Source organism: Heteronotia binoei, chromosome 2 (assembly GCF_032191835.1).
Source record: "Heteronotia binoei isolate CCM8104 ecotype False Entrance Well chromosome 2, APGP_CSIRO_Hbin_v1, whole genome shotgun sequence".
NCBI lineage: Eukaryota > Metazoa > Chordata > Lepidosauria > Squamata > Gekkonidae > Heteronotia > Heteronotia binoei.
Genome location: NC_083224.1, coordinates 88,607,587 through 88,627,650, shown reverse-complemented (window position 1 = coordinate 88,627,650; position 20,064 = coordinate 88,607,587). Strand labels below are relative to the sequence as shown.

At 40.6% G+C, this 20,064-nt stretch overlaps 1 protein-coding gene across 2 annotated transcripts in view; it reads left to right on the top strand.

The window, feature by feature from the left end:
- The window catches only part of MAPK14 (mitogen-activated protein kinase 14), a 45,657-nt gene extending 41,815 nt beyond the window's left edge, over window positions 1-3,842 (top strand). For both annotated transcript variants that reach the window (XM_060231543.1, XM_060231542.1), the window contains exon 12: window positions 1,838-3,842. In XM_060231543.1, the coding sequence (XP_060087526.1) occupies window positions 1,838-1,905 (68 nt within the window). In that variant the 3' untranslated portion in view covers window positions 1,906-3,842. The remainder of the gene's footprint in view (window positions 1-1,837) is intronic.
- Window positions 3,843-20,064: the final 16,222 nt, after the last annotated feature.

The window sequence follows — 20,064 nt, the reverse complement described above, 5'->3', positions numbered from 1 at the left end:
GCTGCACTCAGATTTAGCCATATAAATCAGTGGACTCCTTTCATTAACTTAATTTATTAACTAACAACATGTATCCCCTGCCTTCCTCCCCCAAAAGGACACTGAAGTAGTTTGACAGACTCTCCCCTCTTTTATCCTCACAACGAACCTATGAGGCAGGTTAACTCAAAGTATATTACTGATCCAAGGTTTCCCAGCAAGCTGCCAGGGCAGAGTGGGCATATGAACCAGGACCTCCCAGATCTGATTTGGACACCCTAACCACCAGCGCCTACTAAACACACTATATTTTAATGTATCCTTTTTTCCTAATGGCAAACTAGAATGATGTTTATAATGTATGTTACATGTTCAAAAGTAAATTAGGTGGACAGGAACACCTCTGGGAAAGGCAGACAGGAACACCTCTGGGAAAGGCATGTTCTCAGTTTAACCCAGACCTGCAAGCAACAGAGCAATGAACAGCCTCCATTTATCACCTTATGACACTCTCACCATCCTCCCATTCTGACATGTTACTATTTTGTTGGTTTCCTAAGCAAATGCTATCCAGACCAAATGTTCTTTCAGTTTGATAATTTCACTATGAGTTTTTTCTAAACGAAAACCTCAGTATTCAGGTTAAATTGCCATGTTGGCACTTTGCGATAAATAAGTGGGTTTTGAGTTGTAGTTTGGGCACTCAGTCTCTAAAAGGTTCGCCATCACTGCCCTAGAGGAACATGTTGCTGTAATTTAATCTAATGGTAATATGACAGACCCATCTTTGAGAAGAGGGAGCAGGTGGCACAAGAAGTGAATATAGATGAAACACTGCTGGTCATTGAAGTCATCCTGACTTTTAAAATAATAAAGCTGTATCCAGAAATGATCTGTTTTGTCTGGGGGAACATGACTTCATCTTCTCCCTTCCCAAACAAACTTTTATCTGGATTAAATTTGTTATCCTTAACCCAGCCACTTTATGACCCTGGAGATTTATTTATCTCATACCCTGCCTTTCTCCCCAGTGAGAACCCAAAGCATTTTAGCAGCTTAAGTCATTCACCTCTCCTCCACTTATCCTCACAGCAATGTGTGAGGTAGGTGACTGGCCCTAGATGAGCCAGTGAGATACCATAGCAGAGTGGGGACTGGAGTCTGGGTCTCTCAGTTGTTATTCAAGTACTCTAGTTCAGGATTCTACTTCTCTAGAACTTGCTGGGGAGGGGGAGGCACACAGTTGCATACTTGCCAACATACTTGAACCACAAATCTCTTGGCAACCTCCTGCCAATGACTTCCTGTAGATGTTAAGAAGTCTGACGGGGGGAGGGAGAGTAAGTAGCTCTTGGAGTACCCAAAAAGATAATGCTCATGGGACAGAGTTGTCTGGCTTTACCAGCTAAAGCTTACAAGACAGGTAAGAGTGGAATCATGTGGTGATTCAGAAGGATACCATGATTGATGGTATCAAAGACTGAAGAAGTCCAAGAGAATCACCGGGGGCTTGTGTCCAGGCACAAGTCTTCTACCAATATGACTAAGGCAGTTTCTGCCCTTAAGGCAAGCCAGAAGTCAGACTGAAATAGGTCTAGATAATACAAGAGAATCTGGAATTGACCAGTCATCCACTGTTCTACCACCTTGCCTCAAAAGGCAGTTTGGAGTATCTTCACCAAAATAATCTGGAAGCACTAGGCCCTTGTTCTAATGTAATGTGCTCCCCCTGCCCTTCTTTTGTACTTTTTGATGGATGACTTTGAGTAGTTCCTTATCTTGGGGGCAGGGGGGAGAAAAGGGGAATGTTAACCACTAGCTACATTAAAGTCTTTATCTTCATCTGTTTTTCACACAGGCCTGACATATGATGAAGTAATTAGCTTTGTTCCACCACCGCTTGACCAAGAAGAGATGGAATCCTGAGAATCTGTTTCTCACTTTGTCCCATATCACTGTGAGGGGGGAAGGCCTTTTCCATAGGGATTCTCCAAATATCATTCAAGTGCCTCTTGCCGTGAAGATTCTCCTTGGTGGAGGGGTTTTGTGTGTGTGCTTGTGTATTGAATGGGGGAGGGGGGATTTGGAGGAAAGTATTTATACAGTTACTATGTAAACATGCTGCATGTTCTCTTGTATTTTGTATACAGCCTGGGACATGCTTCTGAAGGCCTGCTTGATTGCTTTTTAGCCCTTATTGTTGGTAACCAGCTTTCACTGCTCTGGGGCAAGGCAGATATTACGCAGGGAAGCTGAGACCTCAAATTCTCAGTAGCAATTCTTGCCATTAAATGGCTGTCCTATCAAGAAAAAGACTTAGATAATGGAAGTTGAACTATTACTTGAACTGTGCCCTCTGCTTTCCAGGGGAGAGAAGGAAGGGTGAGGGATATATTTCTATCCTTTACAATGCAGCTGCTTTACATCCAAAGCCTCTTTCCAGTATTGTAAACAGCAGAATGGCTGTTTGGAATTTTTTTGTCTGAAACAGTAAAAACAAAAAAGTGCCTTAAATTAATAAGGAAATGAGGTCTGGGTTACTGCTTTCTTAACAGTAAGAGGAATTTTGAGCTTGCTGCTTTCCAGGGTGTGGGCCACAAGGTAGCCTTTTGTGACTACTATGTCCAGGGTACAAATTACCTGAGAGAATAGAGGGTGTGTCCCTCATTAATTGAATCTGGTCATATCTCTTCCCTTGCCCTGCCCTTACCCTAAGACATCTCAACAATAGCTGTCATGATGCCTGTGTGCTTTGTGTATATTCTTAAGATTGGTGGGGGAGAGATTGTATGTGCATACGTAGGCTTACTTGTGTTGCCTTGGAGGAGGCACTGGGATGGTAAATCAGCCAAAAATCACTTTATTCAGTACCACAGTCAGAGCCATAAAGAACTGCAGCATCCACCTAACCTTGTGCAATTCATTGTTGACATTTTGGGCACTTTCTATATGAAAAAGGGACATATGAACATGCACATTTCTTTGTTCTTCCTTTCTGTGGCTTTAAAAATGTTTTCCTTTAGCATTCTCAGTGTGCCAGAACACATGGTTGAGTTACTTGTATTAATATATCACAGAAATAAGTGAAGTTACCCTTTCTGTGGAAGTGGGGGGGCATTGGTTCAAGTATTTTGTGTTCATCGGGTATTCTGGGTATTTCAAGATCCTATTTTTAAAGTATTTTTCCAAAAAAAAAAAAGTATAATGCAGGTATCATGCATGGATTATATGCCTGCCTTACTGAAGAGTGTAGCTTTGCAGTATTTTTGTTTTCTGATGGATCTGGGATTTTTGTGTATTTATCCCTTTGTACAGAGAAGCCACAACAAGATGGCATGTGGATAATGAAGCCATCAGATCCTTCGTTTGTAGTGATCTCCTTTCAGGTCAGACTCTCTGTAGAGAACTTGGATTTATGGTCCAGAGAACTGCGCTCCTTCATGCTTCTGGTTCAGAGGCCTCAAGACCAAACAAAACGAATCCTACGCTGGACCTGCAGTTTGGATATTCAGATGGAAATGTAGATATGTTCTGTAAAACATAGAGACTATTTTTATCAATCATTTTATGTGTAGATGCTATAGTGTGACTTACATACAGAAATACTACAGAAGAATTTTAAAATGTATAGGTGTTTGTGTGTGAGTGGGAATATTTCAAAGCTGATATTCTCCGTGGGAGCCCCTGTGGAGCCCTGTAGTGTGGTGCTGTTCTACTGCCTGAATTCTGAATAGAAAGTACCCACTTTATAGAGGAATTCTACAATGTTATTCATATCCAGGAACTTTGCTCTAACTGGTTATGCCATATAGGATATCACACAAAGCCACTGGTTTAAAATAAAACCTATTTTTCAGAGTTAATGGTCTCTTGGTCCTTATAAAACTATACTTAATGTAACTATTGTTGGAATTGCACCTTTTATTTTAATGGCTAATGTCTGATGGTTCACTGTTAAATGTGCTTTAAAAATACCATAGTTATAACCAGTGTTCCCTCTAAACTGAGTTAGCGTGAGCTAGCTCACACATTTTAGCCTCCAGCTCACACATTTTTGTCTTAGCTCAGGAAGGATGACCCCAGAGCACAATAATTTATGCAGTAGCTCACAACTTTAATGCCAGTAGCTCACAAAGTAGAATTTTTGCTCACAAGACTCTGCAACTTAGAGGGAACATTGGTTATAATTCTAGTCTGGCAAGGACATTTTACTATGGTATTTAGAAGTACCCTTTCTTGTAAATCACTTATACTAGAAAGAAAAGCTGCATAATACCCTTTATTAGGCTGTAATCCAATACAAGAAAATAACACACAACAGTGTTCAAGTTTTTGAGTTCACCAGATCTGTTTATCAGACTGGCTGCTGTAAAATGGAGGAGTGGAGATGGAGCTCTGGCTAGCCGGAGCCCTAGCCAGTCCAGGTGGAGCTCTGCTCCTGTAGTCTCCAGCAGAAAAAAAAGCCCTGACTAAGGTACTTTGGAAATGTCAAAGGCCACTTACAGTTTTTATCACCAACATGATCCTGGTTACTAGTAGGCCTCATTTCAGGCAGGAGCTCACAGGAGTGGAACTCCAGAACCTCTAAACTTCATTGTGCTCTTTCTTCTCCCCCCCACTTGCTTCTGGGCTCCATTGTTCAACCCCCCCTGTGAGAATTTTGCTGAACTCTTAAGATCTGACAAACTTCCTAATATTTTCCCCCACAAAAAATGGAAAAATAACTAAAACAGATAAGTAGACAGATGGAAACCATCATGCCACTGTGGACACATAAAGGTAAAGGTGAAAGTAATTTTAAAAGGATGATGGGAGTAAGGTTTTATTATGACAGTTATAATTCAAGAAGCATTTTAAGGTAGGTGCTGACCTGATGTAATTTAATACACCTTCCAGTGATGTCAGGGGTGTGTGACATATGCAAATGAGTTGTGCTAATGAGCTCTGGCACCTCTTTTTCTATAAAATGACCCCTGGTTACTAGAAAACACAAGCTACAGTGTTAAGGACTGAAGACTCTCATATATGCATTGTAAGTTATGCTAACTGGAACTGGGTTTCATATTCAAGTTGTAAGAAACAAACATCAGCTGAAATGCATGAGCATGTTGTTGCCATACCTGTGGAGCTGCACTGTTGCAGTGGACATTTCCACATTGGTTATCTGCCTAATGTTCAATGCTGCTGAGAAGCAAGCTTATTTCTGCATCACTGTAGTACATTCATGTTCCTCCTGTGGTTTCTCTGGTTCTTTCTGATCTTTCTCAAACCTGGCTTTTCCCACTCACATAGTAGCCATTTTCCTTGATACTTTCCCCACAGCAAACATGTCTCCCCACTTCCATGAGGAGGCATATTCTTTTAAATTGGCGCTAGAATATCATATCAATACATCATTGTTAACGGTATATATACTAGTTCTCTGAGTTCCTAGCTTCCATTATAAAATGTCTTCCAACTACTTATGTTGGAGGCACCAAGAAAAGCATATATGTCCACAATGTATGGCAACTAGAGAGCTGTTTTGAAGCAAAAAACTAGAAATGCAAAGAATCTGTTACTCCTATTATTAAATGGTATTTTGATATAAGTATACTGTAGCACTGATTTAAAAACAAAATCAAATGCCTGGGTGGCCACTGCTGGGGGGCTGGGCCAGGGAAACTAAAAAAACCTGCCATGTGGAAGCCCCATTGCTGCTGCACTTCAGCAACAACAGCACAAACATTGGGGAAATCATATTATCCCCCTGCCCCCCATGGAAACAATGCTGTCATGATAGGCCATTCAGTCACTATAATAATAATAATAATAATAAATTTTTATTTGTACCCCGCCCTCCCCTGCCGAAGCAGGCTCAGGGCGGCTAACAATACGGTGACCAATGGTGCACCAACAATAAAACAGCTACATTAGAAACATTAAACATTAATTGACCTTAAAAACCTGATTAAAACAATTAACTAAAACATATATAAATTGGGCTTGCATACAAACACTGCATCCCCTCTTTATATGCCTCTTATTTGGGATTTTTGCTATAGCACTGAAGGCTGTTTACAATTCAGAATTTATGTCTAGAATATAATAGCAAAACAAAAGGAAAAAGGAAATCAAGCAAATTAAGGTATAGTTAAAATAACTGATAGAAACATTTAGAGAGGCCAAATTACAGGTTTTACCAAGCAAGCCAGGGAAGGAGTCACTGTTTCACCTCTCCCTCTAATACAGCCACTTTGTAGGATAAATGCATAATTGATTGCATAAAGCTGCCTTTTGTTGAGTTAGACAGCTCAGTACTGTCTACTCTGACTGTAGCTATCCAGGGGTCTCAGAGGTCTTCACATCACCTACCTGTGGTAAAGAGTATACAAAACACGATGCAGTTAATATTTGGGGGTGAGGCCATCTGGCTCTTGGTGGTGTCTGGGAAGGAGGAGTTGGTCCTCGTGGTTGTCAAGACAGCTGCCAGAGTTGTTGCAATTCAGGCCTCTAGGCTAAAGTTGCATAATCCTCTTGAGTTTCTTGTTAAGTGGCTGGGAATCCTTGAGGAACCTGAAGGATCTTCCCAAGTCCTCATTATAGCACTACCTGATCTTTTAACAGGAGATGCTGAGGCCTGAACCTGGGACCTTTTGCAAACAAAACAGGCGCTCTATCACAGTGCCAAAGGCGCTTTTTTAAATCAAAGTTTCCTGGAAAAGTTAAATGTATTTGTGCACCTTTAAATCATATATTTAAGACATATAAAATTGACAGTTGCATCCAAAGGTTTCCTCATACACATGGAAGGTAACTTTTCCTCACGGAGAAGCTGTTTTTATCTTGCCATGAGTATGTTGTTTAAAGAAGAGTGAAATTTAATCCAAAGCTGTTTTTTTCCATTTACACAGAATTTTGAGAATTGCTTCAGAAGTTACCTATTATGACAATGCAAACTGTCATACAAGTATTCATAATAGGGCCAGCTAATTTTCTTCCATTTAAAATTCTTTAGAATCTAACCCATAGAAATTTTATAAATAAGCAAACCTGAAGATTCCACTGTCACAGATAATTTGCAAATAAAATGTCCATGTACTCAGTGTTAGAATATTTTGTTATTCCTAAAGCCAGGCACCTGAACTGGGGGGAAAGGGATAGCAGAAGATGGAGGACTCTGAACCTCTACTTAAATGGTTGGATCTCCAGAAGGTATTCTTTTTTAAAAAAGTTCATCATGCCTATGTTTCTAAGAAAGCTGCTAGTTTTAAATCATAAGCTAATCCCTACTTGGGGCCAAAATATTTCTATGCTACCAGTTGCATACAGATACTTTAAACACACAAATGTGTGTCCAAATCACCTGGCTGACATTGTAATAACTCAGTAGAAAAAGCAAGTTCCACTGAGATCAACAGAACTTTCTTCCAAGTAGGTTCCATTGTATACATTTGCACTTTTATGGTGATATGCATCAAACTTCTCCCCAAAGAATCTTCAGTGTAGTGACTAGAGACATCCTGTTGACTGTTACGGCATTAAGAGTGTTGCACATGGCATTGTAAGCATCCACTTCCCATGTAAGAACAACTATTTAGCCAATTTTATCCTCATGAAGACAATAAATGCAATTTTTTCCAGATGCCACTGGTAGGTGTTTCTAAGCTGCCCCATGAAGACACGAAAAGTGCGGCTGGCTGCAAGAGATGGTAAACTAACTGTTTACATGGAACAACTGACCCATCTGTAATTCAATAAGAACTAAAATATTTCAATAAATGAGATTCCATGTCATTCTGCCCTACATTTCTGAACACCACTGGATCTGCAATAAATTTAATCTGATTAATAAATAATAAATTTATTAATAATAAATAATAAATGTATTAATAATAAATAATAAATTTATTAATAAATTTAATCTGATTTGAAAGAAGATGCATAATGCCTGGATGAATCATTCATATTTTGCAACAGGATAAATATTGTTAAAACTACTTTCTAGGAATACAAACAGGATAGCAGAACCCAGTAGCTAATTGAACAAAGTGGGAGCCCAGTGGCACCTTTAAGACCAACAAAGTTTTATTCAAATATGAGCTTTTGTGTGCACACATACTTCCTCAGTCAACACAGCTACCCACCTGGATCTACAGTAGCAAACTTTTTGCATTGTTTGTGCTCCCCAAGTCATTGGTCAACTGAAGTTTTTTAACGGATGCTTTGTCAGTAGGTGTCACTTGAAAACATAGTACATTGCCTGCACACAGTGAAGATGTCTTCAGTTCAAATTCTAAAAAGTAAAATCTCCAGCCTGATCCCCCTTAACAGGAAAATTGAGTGTCCCTTCTCTTAAGTCTGTAAGGTTAAGTCCAACCAGTTGTCAAGCATACATTTTATTCTTAGTAGAAAGCTGTATTGTTTATTATCTCACTGTACTGTTGCATATCAAAGCTATGTAAACCATTCTCTAGTTTGCACCTATTGTAACAAATGTAGAAATGCCAGCTTTGAAGATAGTGCCTCCCTGGGACGATTCCCAGGCCTGAGCCTGAGCCCCAGGATGTTCCTAACCACAAAAGATAGCTGAACCTGTGATTGTAGCTTTTCACATGCATATGCGAGAATTCCTTACGTTCTTTAGTATCTCTTTGATGTACCCCTTAAAGCCAGCTACTATGTGTTAAACTGTATCACTTTCAATATGGTCTTACCATGAGCACAATGGATTAACAATAAACCAATACTTTGTTTCAAAATCATCAATTGGTTCTTTTGAAAACTTTATGCTTGACAATTTGAAAGTGATCCACGTTAAAGTTCAGCTGACCTGGCAACTTTCGAACTGAATGGCTGAGGGAGTTCCAGATAACAGAGAACCTTTTAATCCAAGGGGGAGAGATCTTTGATGGGGATCCCGAAGAAGTGGAGTACTTCTCCATCCAAGCCAATAGTTACATGCACTATTGGGGGAACACGTTCCCGGATGAGTTTAGCAGGGTGGACTACCTGGGCTCCAAACTTAAAGCGGCTGCCAAGAGATGGTACGTAAGCCTGTATGAGACCAGAAGCCCAGAGCTGGATATGGTAGCAGCGTTCCTACAAGCCCTGCTCACCCAATACGAAGACCCACTGCAAGAGATGCGGGCCCTGACCGCTTTGTGGGACATGCAGCAGGGATTGAAATTGGTGCATGAGTATGCGGCTGAATTCAGATCCAACTCAGCCAAAGTCCAAGGTTGGAACGAGCTGATAAAAATAGAGCAGTTCCAGAGGAGCCTGAATGCAAGTGTACTGGATCGAGCCCTCCAGCAAGCACGGCCCACTATGCTAGTGGGGTGGGTGCAGCTGGCGGGAGAAGTAGAAACCAACATGAAGAGGGTGGCCCTACAACAGCAACAGCAGCAAGGGGGAAAGGGGGGACGTGAGTCTCGGTTGGGGGCAAAGTCCATAGTGAAGAAGGCTCCGCAAGTGGGGGGAACCACTAAAATCCCCCCGGTACGTAAGTGCTTCCAATGCAGGGATTGGAATCACTTAGCCATGAACTGCCCGGAGAAACCTCAAGCCACCCCCCGGCCCCGAAGCCCATCGTGGCAGCACCAAAGAAGGTCCTGTCACGCACCAAGGAGTCGGCGAGAGGGAGCACCACCACTCCAACTATCACCAAGGTGGAAACTATCATCCTGGACGAGTTGAGTGAGATGTCCTGGGAAGAAGAGCCAGCGGAAAACGAGGATGACCTGCACTGAGCAGTGCCGAGCAGCAGGTCGTGGGTCTAACGGCACCACTGAGGGTGAGAATAACTGGATCTTTGGTTTTTGTCCCATTGAATTTATTAAATCCAAAACTTAAGAGATTCATGCACGTGAGAGCCCTGATCACTCAGGGTGCATGAGGGAGATAATTACCTCCAAGTTGGTAGAAGCCCTCGGTCTCTCACGAACCCCCTTGCCCCACCCCACCCAATTAGAGCAGATGGACGGCTTGGTAATGAGGGTGGAGCCCTGCGTAGAGCAAACCCAGGCGGTGCCCGTAGGCATAGAGGACCATTGGGACATAGAGTTGTTTGTGATCGCTCCCTCCACATCCTTCGATGTGGTCTTAGGAGTTGGCTGGTTAGCCAAGCATGAACCAGACATTAGGTGGGGGGGATCAAAGCATAGATTTTTCGGACAGTAAATGCAAATGCCACGAGTGGATCATGGTGTAGGGATTGGACCCTCCTCCCCGAAATGAGAGCATATGCCTAACGGGAGAAGAGATCCGGTCCATCCCTAAAGAGTACCGGGACTTAAAAAGGGTGTTCAGTGAGGAGGAAGCGAATGAACTCCCCCCTCACCGAAGCACAGATTGTGCAATTGAGCTCATTCCCAGCCAGGAACTACCCAAAGCAAAATTGTATTCCATGGGGTGGGCTGAGAAAGCAGAGCTGAGGAAATTCCTTGACAAAAATCTAAAGAGGGGCTTCATTAGACCGGCATGCCGCACCCATGCTTTTCAGAAAGAAGGATGGCAGCCTCAGACTCTGCACAGATTTTAGAGGGATTAATGGGATATTAACCTCCAATGCTTATCCCATCCCCCTAATCAGAGACCTCCTGAGCACTGTCTCAGAAGGAAAAAGATAGTGGCTAAACGTAAAAACTGTGTCGTAATAGGTGATTTTAACTACCTGCAGATTGGGTCAATATGTGTTCTGGTCGAGAGAAAGAGATTAAGTTTCTTGATGCTCTCAATGACTGTGCTATGGAGCAGATGGTCTCAGAACCTACCAGGGGTGGGGTGATCCTGGATTTGGTCCTAAGTAATGCCCAAGACTTGGTGAGAAATGTAAAAGTGATTGCGCCACTTGGGAGCAGTGACCATAATGTTATTGATTTCACCATTTGTATAAATAGGGAGTTGCCCCAAAAGACTGCCATAACCATGTTTAACTTTAAAGGGGTAAATACACCTGGGTGCGAGATGGGGAGACGGTGGCTCTCTTCCAGATGACCCTCCCGGGCTACTCGGTCTTTCATCAATCGCGGACTAGCAGGCGGGGGGGAGGGGTGGCGTTATTCATACGAGAGGGTTACTTCTTCCGGGCTCTCCCGGCCCCAGCGATCGAGGGTATTGAATGTGCTGGTCTTGCGTGGGATGTCGGAGAGGGGTTGGCGGTCTGGCTGGTGTACCGTCCACCTAACGCACCAGCCAGCGCCTTACCATCCCTGATGGAGGCGGTGGCGGGCTGGGCGTTGGAGTACCCAGGGCTTATGGTCCTGGGTGATTTCAGTGTCCATGCTGATGACACAGCCTCCAATCAGGCGATGGGTCTGGTGTCGTCCATGGCGACTCTAGGACTCTCTCAATTTGTTACGACACCCACACATCAAGCTGAACACACGTTAGACCTGATCTTTGTGTCTGGAATTTTGGTGAACGATATTGCAGTAGAAGCAGCACCATGGTTGGATCACCTTGCTCTCAAGGCCCGTATGGAGACACCGCTTCAACCCTGTATGGGCAGAGAGCCTATTTTGGCTCGCCCGCGGAGCCTAATGGACCCGGAACAGTTCCAAATGGCCCTGCGGGATCCCTGGCCCCCTGGCGATTCCCTTGATGACCTGGTGGAGGCTTGGCTAAACCGGCTATCCAGGGCAATCAATGAGATCGCACCTCGACGTCCTCTGCGCCCCTGTGTGAGGCTGGCTCCATGGTACACCTTGGAGTTATGCCAGCTGAAACAAGGGCTCAGACGACTAGAGAGGCAGTGGCGGCATACTCGTGATGAAGCAACAAGAACATCCTACAGAACGTTTATGAGGTCTTATGAGATGGCAGTCAAGGCCGCGAAGAAAGCTTACTTTGCGGCCAGGATTGCGCCTGCAAATTCGCGCCCAGCACAATTGTTTAGAATAATTGGAAATCTTACTGCACTGCCTCAAGGCAGACCAAATGTGAGAGAATTAGAGATAGCCTGTGAGGCTTTTGCAAAATACTTTGCAGATAAAATCACATCGCTCCGCCAGGACCTGCCTATCACATTGGATACAGTACAGGAACTTGAGGCTCCGTGCCTGTCTTCTGATTTCGTTCTGGATCGCTTCGACCCACTCAGCCTGGAGGAAGTCGACGGAATTCTATCTTCCGCACGCCCAACAACTTGTGATTTGGACCCTTGCCCCTCTTGGCTGATTAAACCTTGCTAAAGGGAGCTTAGATGTCCTTTACGGGACATCATAAATAGATCCCTCTCTGAGGGGCGCTTTCCAACACCCTTGAAAGAGGCTATGGTCCACCCCCTCCTGAAAAAAAGTACAGCAGACCCAGCCGAATTGGCAAATTACCGACCAGTCTCCAATTTACCGTTTCTTGGTAAAATTATTGAGAGGGCAGTGGTGTTGCAGTTGCAGGGTTTTCTGGATGATGCTTCCATCCTAGACCCTTGCCAGTCCGCAGGGAAGAACCAGCTGGCTATCCCTGGACCAAAGGAGGCAAAACTACAAAATACACTGGCCTTCTCTATTACAGCTCCACACCTATAGAACCAGCTCCCGGACTTCCGGTAAGCGGCGGAGCATGGCGGCGGTGTCTTTCAGCTGCAGCTGAAGCCCACTGAATTTCTGCCTCATAGGGGGACTGGTTTGGTCCATACTATCTCCGTGGTGGAGGTTAGTATTAAGAAGGGGCGAGGGAAAGGGGGTGAGAGTGCCCAGCTCCCCCCAAGCAGTTGCCCTCAGTCCTTACTTCCCGGAGGCAGACGGCGTCTTGGTCGCATTGGCTCCAGCCACCGGGCCACAGGGGGTGGTGAGTCTGAAGAGGACGACGCAAGTTTTTTTTCCAGTTTTATTGTCTGGGCTTTCCTTTTGGCACTTTGGACGGCGGTATTTCCAGTTTTGTTTTGTTTTGTTCTTGACATTTCGACGTTGAAGTTAACGAGCGAAGAGGAAGGCTCCTCCCCTCTTAATTGAGGAGCGGGGACGGCGGCGGAAGCACTCGCACGGTATCGGGGGTGGAGCTGATTGCCGCGGTTCGATTAAATTTTTGTTTCTCCTGTTTTGTTTTTGGCTGAGAAGTAGAGCTGTGGAGTGGTTTTGAACTTTAATAACTGAGAAACTTGGAGAACTATGAGTCCTGACAGAGCGGCTTCTTTATTATCGGACTGAAGAGAAGGTGATCGGGACGGTGGCTGGGAAGCGCCAAATCGGGCGGACAGAAGTGGAAACGCCAGAGCAAGCGGTTGGTGAGAAGGTCGGGCTGTCAAAGAGGCGTTGACTGATGACTCATAGCCTGCAAAGACTCTCTTTGTCGGTGGTGCAACAGTGCTGGGACTAAACTTTGATCTGCTGAGTCTGTTGATTTATATTGATTCTAATCTATATTCTGAGGAACTGGAAGTGGGGATGTTATCAGACTTTGGAGGAACTGAAAGACGCTGTAGTGAAGACACTTTGGGTTGCAAAGAACTGTGAAGAAAGATAAAGAAACTTTGGGGGAGTTAATATATAGCTTGAAACTTAAAGCCACAACCTGACTGTTAAGGTTTACGGTTTATGCTTTTTGACGTGCATGAGAAGGTTTATTTTTTATCTTTTCTTGTTCTATGGTACTGGTGAGAAGGTTTGCTCTGATTTGCTGTCAGCTCAGCTGAGAAGCCCTGTCAGGGAATTAATTTAGTATTTCAATTTGTTAAGTTTATTATCGCATTTGGTTACCATGTCTCAGCAAGGGAAATTTAGGGCATCCCCTGGATATCCTAAAACAGTGGCGTCTGCAATTTTTCAAGAAGGTATGAAAGAAATGCAGCAGAATTTTATGGAGGCACTAAATGAAATGAAAGATACGTTGTCTAAGCAGATGGATGGTCTTGCAGACAAATTAGAAGGCTTAGATAGTAAATTTAAAGATACTAAAAAAGATTTATCTGAAGTTGTTAAAATTACTAAGTCTATAGAGTGCAAACTAAAATTAACTGAAAGCAAAGTGGATGAGATAGAACAAAAACAGGTTCAACAAAATGACAAAATAGCACAAATGGAAATGGAGCGGGCGGAATATGTCCTCAGATTTCTTAATTTACCTGAGCAAAAAAATGAATCTTTATTAAAAATAATGGCGGAGCTCTTAATGGATATATTAGGATTGGAAAGTGAGGAAATAGAAAAAGAAATTGATGCTATCTATAGAGTTAATACACTATATGCGAAAAAGAATGAACTTCCGCGGGAGGTACATGTAAAGTTTGTACGTAAGGTAATTAGACAGACGGTCTGGACATAATCTAGAGAAAAACAAATAATGATTGGAGGTAGTAAAATTAAGATTTTAAAAGAGATTCCATGGTCAATAAGAAACAGAAGAAGAGAATATTTTAAATTAGCGGAGAAATTGCAGGAAAAAGGTATAATGTATAAATGGTTAATCCCGGAAGGAATGTTATTTACATATATGAATACCAGATATAGGATTGACTCGGTCCTTAAACTGGATGATTTTATGAAGGCTCACGTGAGGAACTGGCAAAGAAAGGAGAAATTAAGGAAGACAGATCGGGAGGGGGACAGCTCTCCACAGGGCTTAAGTGAACAAGAGGAGGGAGAGGCGTCACAAGGTGAAGAAAGCTCATATAGAGAAACTAGACTACAGGAAAAAAAGAAGGCGCAACTGACAGAGCGACAGATAGACGGATAATTTAGGATGACTAATAATTGGAAGATTATGTCAATAAATACTAATGGAATGAATTCGCCTCAGAAGAGAAAGCGTGTATTTCTCCAACTCAAAAAGTTAAAAGCAGATGTTATATGCCTACAAGAAACCCACATAAGAAAAAAGGATCAACATTTTTTAATTAATAAAGGTTTAGGTATGGCGATAATAACCTCTGAGGAAAGCAAAAAGAAGAGAGGACTAGTAACATACATTAGAGCAGATATTCAGCCTAAGCTAATTTTTGAAGCTAGTGATGCGCGTTTTCAAGGGATAGAAATCCAGAAGGATCAACAGAAAATTTTCTTAGTGAATGTTTATGCCCCTAATGTAAACCAGCGAGCTTTTTATCAGGATTTGTATTCTAAGATCATAGGCTATGAATATGAAAACTTCTGTATTATGGGGGATTTTAATGCAGTAAGCGTTACTGACATTGATAGATCGGATAGAGTTGTGAATAAAAAGAGGAGGAAAAAGGTCACTGGAAGCAATGTTTTACCGCAGATTTTTGGTGAAATGGTCGAAGAACTGGCGCTGGTAGATATATGGCGTATATCAAATCCAAACCATAGAGATTATACTTTTTTTTCTAATCGGCATCAATCATGGTCAAGGATTGACATGATGTGGATATCGACTAACTTGCTGAAATTAGTGCAGGAGGCAGAAATTTTACCTTCAACTATAGCTGATCATGCGCCTATCTCTTTAGTTTTGAAGCATAGTAAGAGGAAATCTAGTTGGAGAATGTATCCTGGCCTTACCAAAAATAAGAAGTTTGTAGAATATATAAGTAAAGAGATGAATCTCTTCTTTCAGTTTAACTTACAAAAGGAGGTCTCGATTGCTACAGTATGGGATACAAGTAAGGCATATTTTAGAGGTTTAGTAATTAATTTTATGGCAAATAAGAGACGAGAAGACTCTAAGAAGATGGTCGAATTAACGGATTTAATAAAACAAAAAGAAGATCAATTAAAAATTAATCCTTACCAAAAGAGAATTATAGAAGAAATCAGAATTCTACAACACAAACTACATCTGGTAGCTTTAGAGGAGATGGATAAGAAAATAGCCTACTCTAGACAGTATTATTTTGACCATGCAAACAAAGCAGGGAAATGGCTAGCGTATAAAATAAGGAAAGAAAAGGGAAAAAAAATTATAAAAACACTGAAAGATAAAGATGGAAATTATAAAACACGAACTGAAGATTTAAAGGTAATAATAAAAGACTTTTATACAAACTTATATAAAAAAAGCCAGATTCCGAAAGAGAGACAAGAGGAATACCTAGCCGATAAAGTATGGGTAAAATTAACGGAAGATAAGAAAAAGATATTAAATGACCCAATTACAATGTATGAGATAGAAGAAGCATGGTCGAAATTAAAGAAAAATAAAGCGGCGGGCCCTGATGGTATACCGCCTGAATATTACATCACTTTTAAGGATAACTTGATTAATCATTTTAAAAGTTTAATTGAAGAAATCTGGCAATTTGCTAGTTTACCAGATTCTTGGAGATATAGTAATATTAGTCTTATCCCTAAAGTGGGTGGAGAATTGGAAGATATCAGATCTTATCGCCCAATATCTTTGTTAAACGTTGACTATAAACTATACTCCCTGATTCTTTCTAACAGATTAAAAAGAATACTAACAACTTTAATACATACAGATCAAACGGGTTTTCTTCCGAAAAGATACATGCGAACAAATATCCGTATACTATCTAATGCTTTGGAATATTATGAAAATAATCGGGATAAGTCAGTAGCCTTTCTATTTATAGATGCAGAAAAGGCATTCGACAACCTAGACTGGAATTTTATGTTTGGGGTCCTTGAAAAAATGGATTTTGGAAGGGAATTTATTAAAAATATTCAAGCAATTTATGATAGGCAAATAGCCAAGATAATTGTCAATGAAGAACAAACTGAAGATATAGCTCTCGCAAAAGGTACTAGACAGGGCTGCCCTCTCTCACCCTTATTATTTATTTTATCGTTAGAATTCCTGAATAATGCAATACGAAAAAATAAAAAAATAACTGGCTTGAGGACAAGAGGAGAAGACTATAAAATTTTGTCTTACGCGGATGACATGGTATTAATACTACAGGAGCCACTGGAAGCAATGGAAGAAGTCCTAAAAGAGTTAAATGATTATAGTGAATCAGCAGGCCTAAAGGTGAATAAACAAAAAACAAAAATTCTGACGAAGAATATGACCCAACAACAAACCCAAGAAATAGAAAGGAAATCAGGTTTTAAAGTTGAGAAAAAAGTAAAGTACTTAGGTATAATAATGACCAATAGATGCAGCACCATCTATGAAAATAATTATATTCCATTACTTAAGGAGACGGAGCGGTTAATAAAAAAAATGGAATAATCTAGGTTTGTCTTTAATGGGGAGAGCTGCATTAATTAAAATGGGTTTATTGCCTAAGGTTTTATTTTTGCTACAAATGGTCACTTTCGCGGTGACAAAACCTTTTTTTACCAAACTTAATCAACAATATAGACTGTTTATTTGGCAGGGGAAAAGACCCAGAATTAAATGGAGACTGTTAACTGATTTAAAACAAAATGGTGGTCTAGCCTTACCCGATTTAGAAATTTATCATTTAGCATGCCAGACCCTATGGTTAAAGGACTGGGTGACTTTAGAAGATAAACGTATCCTAGCATTAGAAGGATTTGATTTACAATCAGGGTGGCATTCTAATCTCTGGTATACAAAGAAACTACAAACTTATTTTAGAAATCATTTGATTAGGAAATCTTTATATGAAGCATGGATTAAGATTAAGGCTAAGATATATGGAGATAAAACTCCAAGATGGATTTCACCCCATGAAGCAGCTGTTTTACCACAGATTTGGGAAGCGCCAGTAGTGATTAGGTATAATGATTTATTGGACGAAAGAGATAAATTGAGACAAAAGGAGCAACTAGAATCTCGGGGAGTGAAGATAGACTGGTGGAATATGTTGCAGATTACATCAAAATATAATAAAGATAAACTATTAGGCTTCACGAAACAAAATTTTGATTTTGATAAAATTTTATTGGTAGAAAAGCAAAAGATAATCAAGAAGGTCTATAATTATTTTCTACAAATTAAGCTGGAGGATGAAGTAATTAAGGAAACAATGCTGAAGTGGGCAAACAATTTGAAAAAATCCATCACGCTAGATCAGTGGGCGCAATTCTGGAAAAATAATTATAAGGTGATCAAACCGATTAATTTTAGAGAGAATGCTTTTAAGCTTTTTCACAGGTGGTATGTTACACCTGTACAATTGAATAAAATAAATCCAATTTTCTCCCCGAAATGTTGGAAGTGTAGGATTCGGTTAGGGTCGTTTTTTCATTTATGGTGGAGCTGTGAGCAAGCCAGAAGGTATTGGAGAATGGTACATAAACTAATAATAGAGATATTAAGAGTTAATATTATTCTGAAACCAGAGATAATGTTACTTTCGATGGTCAGAGATGAGCTCCCACGAGAAGATGAATATTTAATGATATATATTGTGACTGCGGCTAGAATTCTTTATGCCGCAGTCTGGAGACAGAAAAATGTTCCACAAAGGGATGATTTAATTCAAAAAATACTGAATGTAGCAGAAATGGATATTCTATCAAACATGGTTAAAGGCTTATCGAAATGCGATGCCACAAAGAAATGGGAAAAATTTTATCTTTGGGTAGGAAACAACTGATTGCTTAGATACCGCCGGTTAATTATTGGTTTGGTGTAGGTAAAAATATAATGGAAGTAGGGATGTTTGATTTTATATGGAGAAGGATAGATTAGTATAATTTATATAGTAAACTTATCAATGTGATTTTTCTTTAATGTAATTTCAATGTGCTCAATCACTCTCTATTTGGATATTTTTTTTTGCTTGGTTTTCGTTTTTTTATTTTTTTTTCACTTTTTATGTTAAAAAAAAAAGAGAGGTTTGTTTATGTGTGGAAAATAACAAAATAAAATAAAAAAAGGAAAAAAAAAAAAGAACCAGCTCCCGGAAGAAGTGCAAGCCCTGTGGAGTCTTGACCAGTTCCGCAGGGCCTGCAAGACCACTCTTTTCAGGATGGCCTTTGCCAGCTGAGCGACTGATGCTAGGTGACTTCTACCAGCATTATTTTTATGAACAGAATTAGCACCTAAAATGTTTTTGTTTTAAATTGGAATGTTTTAAGATTAATGTGATTTTAAACCCTTGTATAATTATATGGATATGTTGTTAGCCGCCCTGAGCCTGCTTCGGCGGGATATAAATAAAATTTATTATTATTATTATTATTATTATTATTATTATTATTATTATTATTATTATTATTATTATTATTATTATTATTATGTCAAGCATACATTTTATTCTTAGTAGAAAGCTGTATTGTTTATTATCTCACTGTACTGTTGCATATCAAAGCTATGTAAATCATTCTCTAGTTTGCACCTATTGTAACAAATGTAGAAATGCCAGCTTTGAAGATAGTGCCTCCCTGGGACGATTCCCAGGCCTGAGCCTGAGTCCCAGGATGTTCCTAACCACAAAAGGTAGCTGAACCTGTGATTGTAGCTTTTCACATGCATATGCGAGAATTCCTTACGTTCTTTAATATCTCTTTGATGTACCCCTTAAAGCCAGCTACTATGTGTTAAACTGTATCACTTTCAATATGGTCTTACCATGAGCACAATGGATTAACAATAAACCAATTCTTTGTTTCAAAATCATCGGTTGGTTCTTTTGAAATATTTATGCTTGACACCAGTTTTCTGGCTGGTATAAGGAGCAGGAGGTGTAGTCCCTGTCTCTTGTAGCCTTTGCCCAGGTAGCTTACATCATCTATGGCATAGCTGTGGCAGGGACCAAACATGTCTCTCCTTCCTATATGGAAAAGCTGGATCTTAATGGTTTTGTGAATTGGGGTAAAACCTCTAGATCAAAGTACAAAGAAATTAACCTTATTAAAATCACTAGTAGTTCTCTCTCCATTAAACATAGTTTAATCATAGTTTTAAAAATCTATTTTATTCAGTGTTAAAGTGGTACACACATTGCTGAATTGTCAACATAAAGTTCCTAAAGTGAGAAGTGCAAAAAAAGTCAAAACCTAATATAAAGTTCTTATTAAAGAAGTGTGAAGATTTCAGTGTGTTGGCATCTATACAGAGGTCGGGTGTACGTGTTGCTTTTCAAGAGGCCTGAGAATCAGGCAGTAACTTCTGGCAGGTTGAAAGGCTGCCTTTAAGAAACCTGATTCTTATAAACCCTAATATAAGCTGGGATCCATAAGAAGCCTATTTTCAAAAAGCTAAGAGCTAAACATGTAACATTGCTTTAAGCCAAACTCCATAAACTGGGCAGGTTACTTGCAAGTCTTG